The sequence below is a fragment of the Trichoplax adhaerens genome, genomic scaffold (assembly GCF_000150275.1).
Source record: "Trichoplax adhaerens TRIADscaffold_2 genomic scaffold, whole genome shotgun sequence".
NCBI classification, from domain to species: Eukaryota; Metazoa; Placozoa; class Uniplacotomia; order Trichoplacea; family Trichoplacidae; genus Trichoplax; species Trichoplax adhaerens.
Window position 1 is genome coordinate 5,389,599 of NW_002060944.1, and position 13,207 is coordinate 5,402,805.

At 31.2% G+C, this 13,207-nt stretch overlaps 1 protein-coding gene across 1 annotated transcript; it reads left to right on the plus strand.

The window, feature by feature from the left end:
* Nucleotides 1–3,945: 3,945 nt before the first annotated feature.
* On the plus strand, nucleotides 3,946–9,044 carry TRIADDRAFT_53529 (uncharacterized protein; the record flags this gene model as incomplete). The annotated part of the gene is made up of 14 exons (XM_002109429.1): nucleotides 3,946–3,979; nucleotides 4,628–4,764; nucleotides 4,988–5,053; nucleotides 5,296–5,388; nucleotides 5,903–5,973; nucleotides 6,068–6,296; nucleotides 6,448–6,549; nucleotides 6,711–6,871; nucleotides 7,017–7,077; nucleotides 7,253–7,321; nucleotides 7,684–7,872; nucleotides 8,385–8,552; nucleotides 8,731–8,837; nucleotides 8,978–9,044. 14 exons carry the CDS (start codon nucleotides 3,946–3,948, stop codon nucleotides 9,042–9,044), a joined length of 1,554 nt encoding a protein of 517 aa, XP_002109465.1.
* Nucleotides 9,045–13,207: the final 4,163 nt, after the last annotated feature.

Here is a 13,207-nt window from a genome sequence, read left to right on the forward strand (position 1 = left end):
TTTAGTTAGTTAGTCGGTTGAATGGTCAACTAGTTTTTCAATTGATATTTAATTGTAAAGACTATAATCTTGGGTGCCAAGATTCCTTCAGTAATAAATGATAGTAAATCTCTAACTATCTCGTCTACATCATCTGTGACGCTATAATTATACCATAGTATTCGGTCGTTAGAACTGAATTATTTGGTGATATAGCTAATCTTGCCTCTTTAAGTTAGTAAGTGGTGTTCTCCGCAAGGATTGGCGTGTGTAGACTACTTTGTCACTAGTGGTGTGTGACACCACCTAAGTTAATAACAGATCTAGATCGTAATAACTGTTCAGTGCCCTCACTTTAAGTTATTGTTTCTTACAGATATTGCAATTAGTCTATTTATCTTAGACTAATAACATCACTTATGAATTTCTATTACAGGAATTACTTAGCAAACAGCCATTTACGATAGATTGCATAAATAGAAACGAAGCAACGCCATTACATATGGCTTGTATCGGCGGTCATGCATCGGTTTGCCTAGAATTAGTAAGCTAAAAGTACCTTTGAAATTATAGAAAGAGGTCTCACTTAGTTGTATTTTGTTTTAGCATAAAATGGTAACTAACCAATAGGAGTTTTACAGATTAATCGTGGGGCTGATATTATGGCTAAAACTGCTGATGGTAGTTTACCAATTCACATAGTAGCTAAGCAAGGTAATGTAAAAATTATGGAGCTATTACTTTCAGCTTACACAGCGAAATATTCTCGCCGAGAAGATTACATCATGGAATGCAATTATGATGGTGCTTCAGTTTTACATCGAGCCGTACAAGGGCGTCAAGAAATGGTATAATCAATATTTCATTCTTTGCGACTTGCTTATATGTTATTATAGCAACATTAGCGAATTACTTCACTATTCATTTTTTCGTGGTCTTAAGTCTTTTCATTTCGATTAGATATAAGTTTATGCAATATTCTGAGTATTGTTTATTTATTCTTGCCATAACTGTTATATTATAACAAAAAGTGATAAAATGGATTTGCTGACTCATAACTTATCATCTATAAATCTTAAACATACTCGATTAAATACGAGAATGGCAGCATCTACTACATTCCAGATAGAATACAGTGCATGTTCCTACTTTTTCCAGCCGATTCTATACATAAGTACATTCTATCATACAGTTAAATCAATTGCGATACTGTCAAATTATAAAATCCCTGTACTCCATCATATCGATAAAATCTTATATTTAAAACAGCTAATAGCTTTCCTACGTAAATAATTTTAGGCTATTCAGTTTTGCTTAGACAATGGTGCAGATACTTCTGTTCGTGATGTAAGTTCAAGAAATCTGTAGTTGCTATCGGACTCATTTTGTTATCCTAATGATAGACTTATTTGCAAAAAATAGCAAATTAACGCATATCTGATAATTGCCTACTAAAATATTTAGATATAGATTCTTTGGATTAATTAGGGACTTCTTTTCTTCCATATCATTAATTAGAAGCGTGGATTTACTCCTTTACACTATGCCGCAATCAGTAATCACAGCTCATTAATGCAACTACTAATACAAACAAAACCTGCAATCGATGCACGCGATGATGATCACCGAACCCCATTACACCAAGCAGCAATATTTAGTTTTATCGACATTATGGAAATATTAATCAAGGCGGTAGGTATTTAAAATCAAGCAGAATCCTTGGCATATTAATTGCGCTATTTGGTATAGTATTGGGCTTCGTATATTCTCTTTGTGTATGTGAGCCAAAAAACTTCTGGATTCCTTTATTTTTATAATATAGTAAAATAGATTTCTATTTGATCACAAGTGACCGCGTAAATGATTTCTCCTAATGAAGTAGCGTGGAATTAGATTCTAGCTTAATTTCAGACCATTATCTTCTTATATGTATTGAATTGATGTACTTTAAACTGTTTATGGCAACTAATGCTAAAAAATTTTGTAAACAGTCATTTAATGATATCCTAATTCAGTAGTTTGCTCTTATTTTGATAGGGAGCTAGTATCGATGCTAGTGACAAAGAACAAAATACACCATTGCTCCTAGCTGCTTATAGAAATAAGATTGAAGCAGTACAATATCTAATCGACCTCCATTGCAATATTCACGCTAATGATATTAAAGGAAGAAATTGTCTGCACTTAGCTATTGCCGGAAGCAACGATGAATTGGAGTTACTAAATTATTTATTATCAGTAAATCGATATCTAGTTATCCTAATGTTCTCGATGCTGCCTAAGCAATTCTAATTACAGCATATGTAAACATTTGGGGAAAGATGTCTACTATTAAAGAAAATAGTCATGGTGTAATCTATCATCTCTATTTTAGATTTATAAAGTACCATATCTTGAATCCACTGATAACTACGGGAAAACTCCGTTACATTATGCTTGCCAAGATGGAAAATACAAGGTATGTTCATTTCAGAAATTTTCTAGTGTATCAATTTTTAAATTTTATTCTAAGTGAGCCGTTAAAAATTCGCTTAATGATGGCTATGGCTAACCATTTATTATGACAGATTGTTAATTTACTATTAAAGTATGAAATAAATGTTTACCTGGTCGATCAAGATGGCAATAACTGCTTCCATTTAGCATGCAAGTAAGTTTATTATAAGTAATAAGTAGCTGTTAATGCTATGATAATTGTGTTACGTATCTTAAGATTTAATGTAACCATTAAAATAATATAGGAATAGTTATCCTGATATTGCAGAGCTGCTATTAAACCATTCAGCTGGTCTATTGAATAGTGAAAATGCAGATAACTGCAATGGCTTGCATATCTCCGTGATTAAAGGATGTCCTAGTACCGTTAGATTGCTACTTCAACATGGGGCTGAAATTGATCGAAGGTTAAACCAAGAAAATTTAGCTTAGCAACTTTGTGCTTACTATTCGTAATTTTAATCTTATCGATTATTTTTGTGATAGAAATGCTAGCTATAGCACGCCACTAGATACAGCTTGTATGAATGGTTCTCACCAGATTGTTCAATTATTAATTGATCATGGTGCAGCTCTCAATACATTAAATCGATCTGGGGTACAAATTGTTTAAACAACAATAATTACAGGGCGATCGATAATCCAGTTCTGCATTCTACAACTGTATATTGCTAAACTGATAATTTACAAACATAAATTTTCTCGTATTCCCGGATATTTCTTTTAGGAATCAGCATTGCACATTGCAGCAAGACATGGCAAAGCAGATATTGTTAAACTTTTATTAAATTGTGGAGCGGACTGCACAATTGAAAATAACCGTCAAAAAAATAGTCTAGAGATTGCAATCCAGCACGATCAACAAGGTGTAGCCATTGAAATCGCCACCAAGCCCAAGTAAGAAATTATAGAAATAAACGTAGGAATTGATTTTGCCGAAGATTTGAACACATCATCATCTCTTCTATATAAGCAAATAAATTTAGTATCAAATTCTAGTAACTAAAATTAAATAGGAGCAATTTTTTCAGCACCAGAATTGATTTTGCTAAAGATATAAGTGTATAAGCAGCTTATGCTAATGTAGCTATTTGATTTATTAATAAATTTCAGTACATATATTTAAAAATAAGTAATCCATCTGGTGTAGTTATAGATGGTACTTAAGCATCTACGTAGACCATCAACTCATCCAAGATAACTGTATAAATAAAAGTGCCATCGAACTTCAGCATGTATAATCAATATTGAACTGGTTTAGTTTTAGGAATGACTTTGCTAACAATTCCGAGAGAATAACAAGTTCACATATCTGCAGTGTTTGACTTTGCTATCTAATATAAAGGAAACAAGTATTGCATATTCATTTAATGGTCAGAATTAATTTCTCTACCATACTTCACAAATAAGCAAACCAGTTAAATTTTAGCCGTATACTGATTTTATTCCATCACCTGCCATTTCTAACTAATGGAAACGCAAGGTATATTTGAACTTTGCTACTGTAAGTGACCTACTGCCTACTCAATCATCAGATTTCCAAAGTCTCATGGTCAAATTAAATTTTAGATCTATAGGATGACATTCAATTATATTACAATTCTTATTCATTTATCCCGTAGCAGGATGAAAGGGAACCCGTTCTGCTAAGTGTAATTAGTGTGTAGATCATGCAAAGAAATTTATAACAGCGGATTTTATTACTGATTCTCTACCGATTGAGATACCGTACTATGTAAAAGTAAAACAAGCTCTGGCAAGTAATGAAAACTTCTTACAATAGTAGATCATAGGAATAAAGGACTAAAAACTATAATAACAGAAAAACTTAGATACGTAAATATGTTATCTAACTTGTTTACAATATGACTATGGCGAACAACATCATTAAACACTTATGGAACTTAATATGAGAATAAAATTCTATGATTAGTATTACATTCTACGAAGCTGAAATCAATATATTTGAATCATCACAAATGTTACTTAAATATACCCTATTATTGTCAACAACCTAAGATTTTGGTATTATTTTTAAGTTATGCCTAATTTACTTCTACATAAAATTTGACAACATTAGCTTGTCTAATAACTTCACTACACAGGAATATAAATTCTACTACAAAATGAGATTATGCAATATTTCTTTTAGCGTATATGTTTACACCAATTTCTAGGTCTTATTTTCTTGTTCTTGTTAATAGAAATCGCGATCTTTTGCTTAAAGTTGGTAAAGAGAACATAACAACAATGCAATCAATTATCCAAAAGATGCCAAAAGTTGCTTCGGTTAGTTAGAATCGTCACCAGCTTAAATATTTTCTTTTATAGCACATATACCGTACATATAACCTAGACCAAGTTAGTTAAGAAGGATCCCTACTATCGGCAATTTTTACGAATTTTTTTCCATCAGCTCAATTTTAAAGCATCAATCTATACTTTTTCAAACCTAAAATATTTCATCAACTTTATACATCGCATTATTTCGATATTGTATCCCACTATGTAGGAAGTGATGAATACCTGCATTAAGAAATCGTCAACATTTGATCGCGAAGGCAAGAATATCTATACAGTGAGTTAATTTCATTATTTTGGCTGTTTTTCCTTTAGAGTAGAAAAGATAGGATGGAGAAATATACTTTAAGAATAATTTAGAGAATGAAATAAAAAGACCGCATTAAACTAGATACCAATGATAACCTTAAACTGAATATGTTCTTATTCTCTATAAGCTAATGAGAAGTAAACTGCATGGTAGCTAATGACAACTCAAATTTCATATAGCGCTATCATTTTATATTTATGAAATTACAGATAGTATATGATTTTACTCTGCTTGAACCTGGAGAGGAATTGGAAGAGATGTACAATTTACCCAAAGGAATACATAACTTAAATGCACTAACAGTAACGTATCAGCATATAGAATTATTTCGTAGAATAGGGACAAAAATATGATGATAAACCGTCAGAACGACTAGTCGTCTCTCACAGCATGCTAGCTAGAACGATCAGCGTAACTTTAGTCATATCATAATTGGTTTTTGCGTATACTTTTGCAACTAAGCCACTTCTACAATTTAGAATTTGACACTATTTAAACTATATACGATTTTCAATATGCAGAAAAATGACTGTTTAAAATGTCCTACCCGTATTTATTACCTATAGTCTACTAATACGACAACATCAAGTTTTATTAATAAGCTTAGCTTATAACAAAAACTTGAAGCGTAAGGAAAAGCTTTCCCAGTACAAAGCATTTCTTAGCAAGCTGAGAGTTTATTTTATTTCGAAAGGAATTAATATGACAATTAATATCAGTTTTACGTTCTTTGTACAAGATTTGTGAAATCGTTATAGCTATATTTAGTCCATTAGCCTAATTATCTCATATATTATCTTATCACTATTGCAACAGACAATCGTCTCATCTAATCACGTCGGTCTCCTCGAACATCCACTTTCTGCAAGATTGTTAGATACTAAATGGTTAATTTACTATGCTTGTAATCTGTTAATGGTCATCTAATATATAGTGATATTGACGTTGTTGGTTTAATACGTGATCCGTCATCAATCTTAGGTCGCATTTTGGTCGAAGAGTCTACGTATTCAACTTAATGATTAATATCTTATTCATCGTGGCTTTGACAGCTTATGTTCTCAATATTGAAGATTATTTTAATTCAGCTTATAGTAAAGTCCACCTAATAGGACTTCAGCCATCGAATGCTTTTTCAGGAAATGGCAAACCCGCTAGTCGTTCAATTTCTGCCTTTTCTAATTCAACCAGTAATGGTACCGTAATTGATGTAAGCGAAAAGAGTAGAAATGTTATACTGTTTTAACTATTTTAGTAACTACTCGGCAACATATCTTTACAGTCATCAAATCTTTACAATCTTTATGAAAATCTATAATTTAAATGTATTTAACCGAAATTTAAAATATCTAACTTATTAGGATATTGCGAGAAACCATTCGTCAATTCCTATTCTTAAAGCTCTTATTCTAGTATTTTCGATCGTTAATTTGATTCGTGAGATTTTTCAGCTCTATCATGAGGTAATGTAATCTATCACCAAATCACTAGTATTGAAAATGTACTCCCTTTTCTAAGTAGTTTATCGGTCTATCCATCACTTTTTCTCGTATTCTTCACTATTATTTACTATTTTAAGTCACCTTGACTTAATCGACGAATTAATCTACTTTGACATCTCTAGAAGTGGAAATATTTCCTTTCCTATGAGAATTATTTTGAAATCGCCCTGCATACCAGTGTAATTGCCTTTGCCGTAGGTCCCGGAACAAGTTCTTATTTTTGGGCAATTGGAACATTTTCAGTTCAATTAGCATACATAGAATTAGTGATGTTCTTAAGAAAGTGTGTTGGATAGTTAATTTAATTTAACCACCATCTTAGACATCTCACGGTTAATGTATATATATATATATATACTTGGGACAATTATCAGTAATATTCTGTATTCTATATATTGAATCTTTGCATTCTTTGATGGATACAACAGACTTCCAGTTATAGGAAAATATGTCCTTATGATACGATCTATGGTAAACACTATTCTGAAGGTATCCATAATGCAAGTAGAATGTAACTATAGAATACTACAATCATTCACCTGATCTACAGCGTTTAGGCGATAAATTATGGCGATTAAATCATATATGATATCTTATTTATCTACGAGTTTTCACTGTATTTTCATATGTCCCAAAGAGTAAAATATTTTATTACTTTCCTTAGGTCATGATTATCGTATTTATCTTTGTTATGGGTTTTGCTATCGGCTTTGGGATGCAATGCCTCCATGAGGTCGGACAACATGGTGAAAGTTGAACTTGATTAACTATTCCTTTCCAAACTTTAAAAGCATATTGATTATTCTAATTGTTACTTAACTGTATATTTTGTTAAATAAAATTATGTTTCAAGCTCGTATAAAGAGATTAAATAATGTATTAAACACTGAAGTAAACTTTTCTAAATACTAAGATATCTTAAGTATTCTGGTCGTTTCTTATTTGTATTTCTCTAATTTATAAGTTTATAAGAGGTATTATATAGAAGCTCTATACCTCTCTATAGCAATTAGTTTGACTTTACTGCTGTAAAAATTTTAAGTATTATATTGATTAAATTTACTTAGGATATATTTGCATTAAACATTTCCCTAGGTGGCGTTCAGTAACATCTTCCTGTCTGTTATTAAAGTAATTGATATGATGGTTGGGGAAATTGATTACAAAGATGTATTTCTATCTGGAATTCAAAATGGCGATATAGCCTATCCTGGAAGTTATGCAGTTTTAGTCATTTTACTTATATTCATTTTTATTATGTCGATCTTAGTCATGAATTTGATGGTACGTATGAATTAACAATTGTTTCTACTAAATTAGAAGTTACTTCTATAATTATTTATTGGAAAATTTTGTTGATGCTAATATATTAACCAGTACAGTACGAAAGTTGATTTATCACGTAGAAGCAAGGCATAATTATGGTAGTTTCTTTACCTTTTTTACATAATATAGCGCGTATACCTGTATGCTATGTTTTCATTAGTCTTACTTAGTATCTTAATATAATAAAGAAACTAGTAAAATGTAATGACCGATCGAATATTTGCTGTAAAATCTTTTAAACTATGGATTTCAGTTGCCCCAAAAATTTATTATATATTTAATGATCAGAAGAAATTCTTTATTAGCTATTATTAATACAGGAATATGTAAATGTACTCTAGTAAATGCTACACCTGGCAGCTAGTCAAATAGGAACGCAGGAGGTGTATTTATTTTGCAATATAATACAGGAAATATACTCCGCATTCAATATTAGTATGAATTCTGGATTCTTCTTAATTTTATTTTAGATTGGCCTAGCTGTTGGTGATATAGCCGAAATGGAAAAGAAAGCTAAACTTCGACGTTTAGCAGATTTAACTGACTACTTCTACAATATTGATAAAATTATGTCACGTCATCTTCGTAAGCAATATAAAATTGACAAGATTACATGTACTGAAGTAGAACGGATTACAGTAAGTATCGTAAAAACGAATATTCATAAAATCGTCAATAATTCAAAAAACTTGCTATGTAAATTAACGGTTAAAATAAGATATTAACTACTTAAAATTACTCATTTTCGAAACATCAGATAGTACATTTTGTTTTCTAGCAGTAAAGAAAGCTAATTCTCACAATTCTATTAATTAGACTGTAGATAAATCAAATTCAAACGAATGCCTGTTTGAATCGCACAATTCTGAAATAAGCTCTCAGATGCAAGAAATGGTTCGTCAATTTGAATCTCAAAGAATGAGGTATTCGATATTTTACATAAATGTTTTTTAAATTGAAGATATTGAGCATTTTTGATGAGATCTCTTTAACAGTACCCTCAAGTTTATTCTGTGAATATGATCTCATTACGCTGCCATTTTCTGTTACATCAATTTAATAGGCTGATCGCAATGGAAGAAAAGCTTAGATTTATATGCCAAAATATGGATGATACAAGCACTTCTTAATAATTCAATCATTAAAAGTACCGAATAGAATAGCAAAATGAAAATAGGATTGAAATACTTATTACGACTTCTGCTTCTTTAAGTTATCACGTATACCAGGTTAATAAGAAAATTATGAATATTTTTATTATTACAGTATTAAAATTTATAAAGCTGGCTTCAAGTAATCTATCTAGAATAAAGGACTACTAAAAATATATCGATATTTATAGCATTCCATTAAACCTACTGGAAAATTATTAATTCTTAAATGCTTTTAATACAGTATAGTCCAAGTAATTTATTGCTAGTGTGCTGAATTTCTGAGCTATCTTTTAATTAAGAAATATCTATGGATATTAATGCGAATAATATAAATTCGAAAGCTGTGATAGTCTATTTACCGGTGTTTACGCAAAATTCATTTATGCTTTGCCTTAAAATATCCCTTCATAATAGTCTCTTATCGTAAAAATAAATTAATCCACTTGTGAAGCAATCTGATTCAAGGTCATGTGTTCATTTTCAATATGAATGTATCTTCCTAATTTGTCATTAGTTGTAATGAACAAAATGGGCATTTTTCTATTGATTAGTGGTGAACAAGGGTAAGCTGTCGTAAAGTAAAATGAGAAATACTAACACTGCAACTATTACGACTAAAGAAGCCAATGATCAAAATCGTCATCTAAAACCAGTATCTATTAATACTTATTTTAAAACAATTTATGGCCCATACCATAGTCCATAACTTGCGAATAGGTCCGTTCCTGAACCAATTAGGGATGAGATAAGACGTGAAATGCATGATCTAATGACTGTTAATTAGCCAAAGCAAAATCCATGTTTCAATCTGAAGCAACAGTGGTAAAATTTCACTTCTAACTTTCACATCATTTAATTTTCAATCAGAACTTGCTTGGCCAAATTATCAAGGACGCCAGTGAAGAGCGTGCAGATATAGTTTGCTGGCCTAAAATACAGTACATAACGAGCGTATTTCATGTTCATGCGACAGTAATAGTAATAATATTTTTGTTATATAGCTATAATCTTGAAAATAACAGCAACATCATTACTTACATATAAAGTGGAACGGTAGTAACTGTTATTACTAGTAGAGTTAATCGATTTCGGTGATATGCAGCGGTTGAGATTGATATGATACTTATAATTTAGTATATTGCCTGAGTGTACAGTGCACATGCAGTAGTTAGAAAGCGACAGCGGCCCACGGTTAGTACTGTACAATGTAATCCAATTCTGGTTGGTTACAATACTTGAAATGTTTTAACTAACAGTATATAGCATATATATAATTGTAGCCCATCAAAATTATATTATAATTCTACTGCAACCTACCAGTACATTATCTATAAATAGTTTAGGATAATATCACCTGTTTGCACTACCAAGACAGAAATATCTGTGGTTAGAAAGTAGTTGCACTTATTATAGAACGATCATCTATTCACTATTTGAGATCATAAACAATTATACTAGCAATAAAAAGCAGCATGAGCTAATTTCGACGTCATAGCTAATAAACATATGACATAAGTCTCTCAGATTACAAGCATGCAACAACATGAAAAACTAGAAATAACGTCTGGATTACTTGAGTTAAATTGCGTGTATTACCTGTTCTTAATATTATTTATTAATGCATAGCAAATAAACATATGACATACGCCTCTCAAATTACGAGCATGCAACAATATAAAAATCTAGATATAACGTCAGAATTAGTTGAGTTTGGTTGCGTGTTTAACCTATTCTTAATATTGTTCATCAATAGTGGCATAGTGTGAAATAGAATTAGACATAATTAGTAAAGGCTTAATTGAAAAATATCATGATGTAAAAGGAATATTTTCAGTTGTATATCCAAGCCATGTAAATGCGCCTATATACGTGATCAAATTTGTTTACAATCTGTTACCTTATGGAGGTAAAAGATAATTAAATTAAAGTTCTATCTATAATCATAAAAAATAGCAATTTCAAACTATGATTTCATAATAAAATTTAATTATTAAAATTCTCCTTTCGGATAATACTATTTTGGTTCAAGTTTTGTATTTTGATGCACTAAAGTTGTACAGCAATGGAAATGCTTAGAAGATCAGATTGGTCGAAAACTTCGGTTTTATTTAGTAAAGCAAAGAATGTAGACGCTCACGATATACTACAAGTAAGATCAAATACTAAATACTTTCACTCTTATTGTAGCTTACTTCTTATACAGTAAATAAACTAAAGTACAAATACGCGCTGTCTGAAATAAAGCTATCTATAACACCGGGAGAGTATCTTTGCCCATTTAATTGCAATTTTTATTCGACTTTTCTAGACTTATTTGCTAGAATTTGATTTACTATTAAGTTAATCGTCTCTTAACATACAATACTTTCACAAAATTTCGAGTACTTCAATCGTTTTATGACATGAAATTATTACGGTATATATCATCGATTTAAATAACTCCCTACCATTTAATTAAAGTTTTTAGTTACTAATTCTTTACTAAAACATGCCATCTCACCTTCTTTTCTATCACATGAAAAATTTATCAATCTACATTTTATTCACTATCCTAATATTAATGTTAGGCTGCAAAAAGTAACGATATGCTGCTTTTGCAACAAGCTCTACCAAATGAGGAAATTGAAACACTTGCTAACCAACTGGATCGCGATCGTTTAGCCCCATTGCACTATGCGGCAAGATGTGGTAATGCTGAAGTCATTGAATGTTTAATCGCAAAGGGTGCAGGTTCGTTAATCATCCAGTAGCAACTACTTACAATGCAAAAGATTTGATGATATCTACAGTAATTATTGTTATTAATTTTGATTTAATACCCATTATAATTATCGAATTCCTGACTGCAAATACCGTCAGATCTCATTATTGCTGTGTTATTTCATCTTAGACATTAATATTAAAGGCCTAAACAATGTAACACCACTACATTTGGCAGCAAGGTATAACAGATATACAGCTGTAAAAGTATTACTAATGTTCAATGCTGATATCGGCGTTAAAGATATCGACTCTAATACGGCACTGCACTATGCAGCAAAAGGTGGGAATCAGAAGATTTGTGAGGTAAAACTGAAAAAGATTGGAGATATTCTACTCTGCTAGTTTATGTCTTCATTTCTTACTAAAGTTACTAATGTCAATCATAATAAGAAGCGCATTACTTGAAATCCAAGAATTATAGTAATTATTATAAAGAAGACATAATATAGATGTAGAAGACGACAGTTTAATTAGACAAAATTACAAAGCAAATCAATTGCCACAAATATTTTTGATACATTTTTGTTCTAATGAGTGCTTTATGGTAATGGGAATAAAAGTACTTAGATTAGAATATGATACCAGTAGCACCGAAGCCAGTTATTTATTTTTGTCCATAGGTATGCTTTGCTTAAAATTACATTACATCATCCTCTAAAGTCTTAACATATTCGATTTCAAGTGATTTAAAAGATGCAGCAATACTATTGTACAGTATTATTGTCACAAACAGTAAAAAAAATACTTAATTAATTCGAGTTTTACTCATCATCAATTACCTTACAGGAATTACTCAACAAGCGCCCATCGTTAATTGATAGTGTAAATGCAGATGAAATGACACCTTTACATTTCGCTTGCAATACCAATCATGAAGCAGTTTGCGTCTGTCTGGTAATATATTGAATCAAATATCTAATGCAATAGACAGTCGAGTATCTACTTCGAGAGAGGTAGCAATATAATTCGATGTTATGTCTCATCCGCTATTATTGCAGATTGAAAGAGGAGCAGATATCTTACGTAGAACTGCTGATGGCAGTTTGCCGATTCACTTGGCTGCTAGTAAAGGAAATACAAGTCTAATGGAATTATTATTGACTACTGGGGAGGCAAGATATGAACGTCGTGAAAACCATATTGTAGAGTGCAATCACGATGGTGCCTCCGTTTTACATCGAGCTACTCAATGTGGCCAAAAAGAGGTCAGGATTTCTTTCAAAAATCTATAGATTAATAATGAGAATATTTCATTTACTGTAGAACTTGCTATTTTTTGTTGAATCATTTCAAAACTTAGCACTTAACCAAACTAATCTTACTCAATTCAACTTCATAGGCTGTCATTTTTGCCTTAGATGCTGGTGCCGATGCCT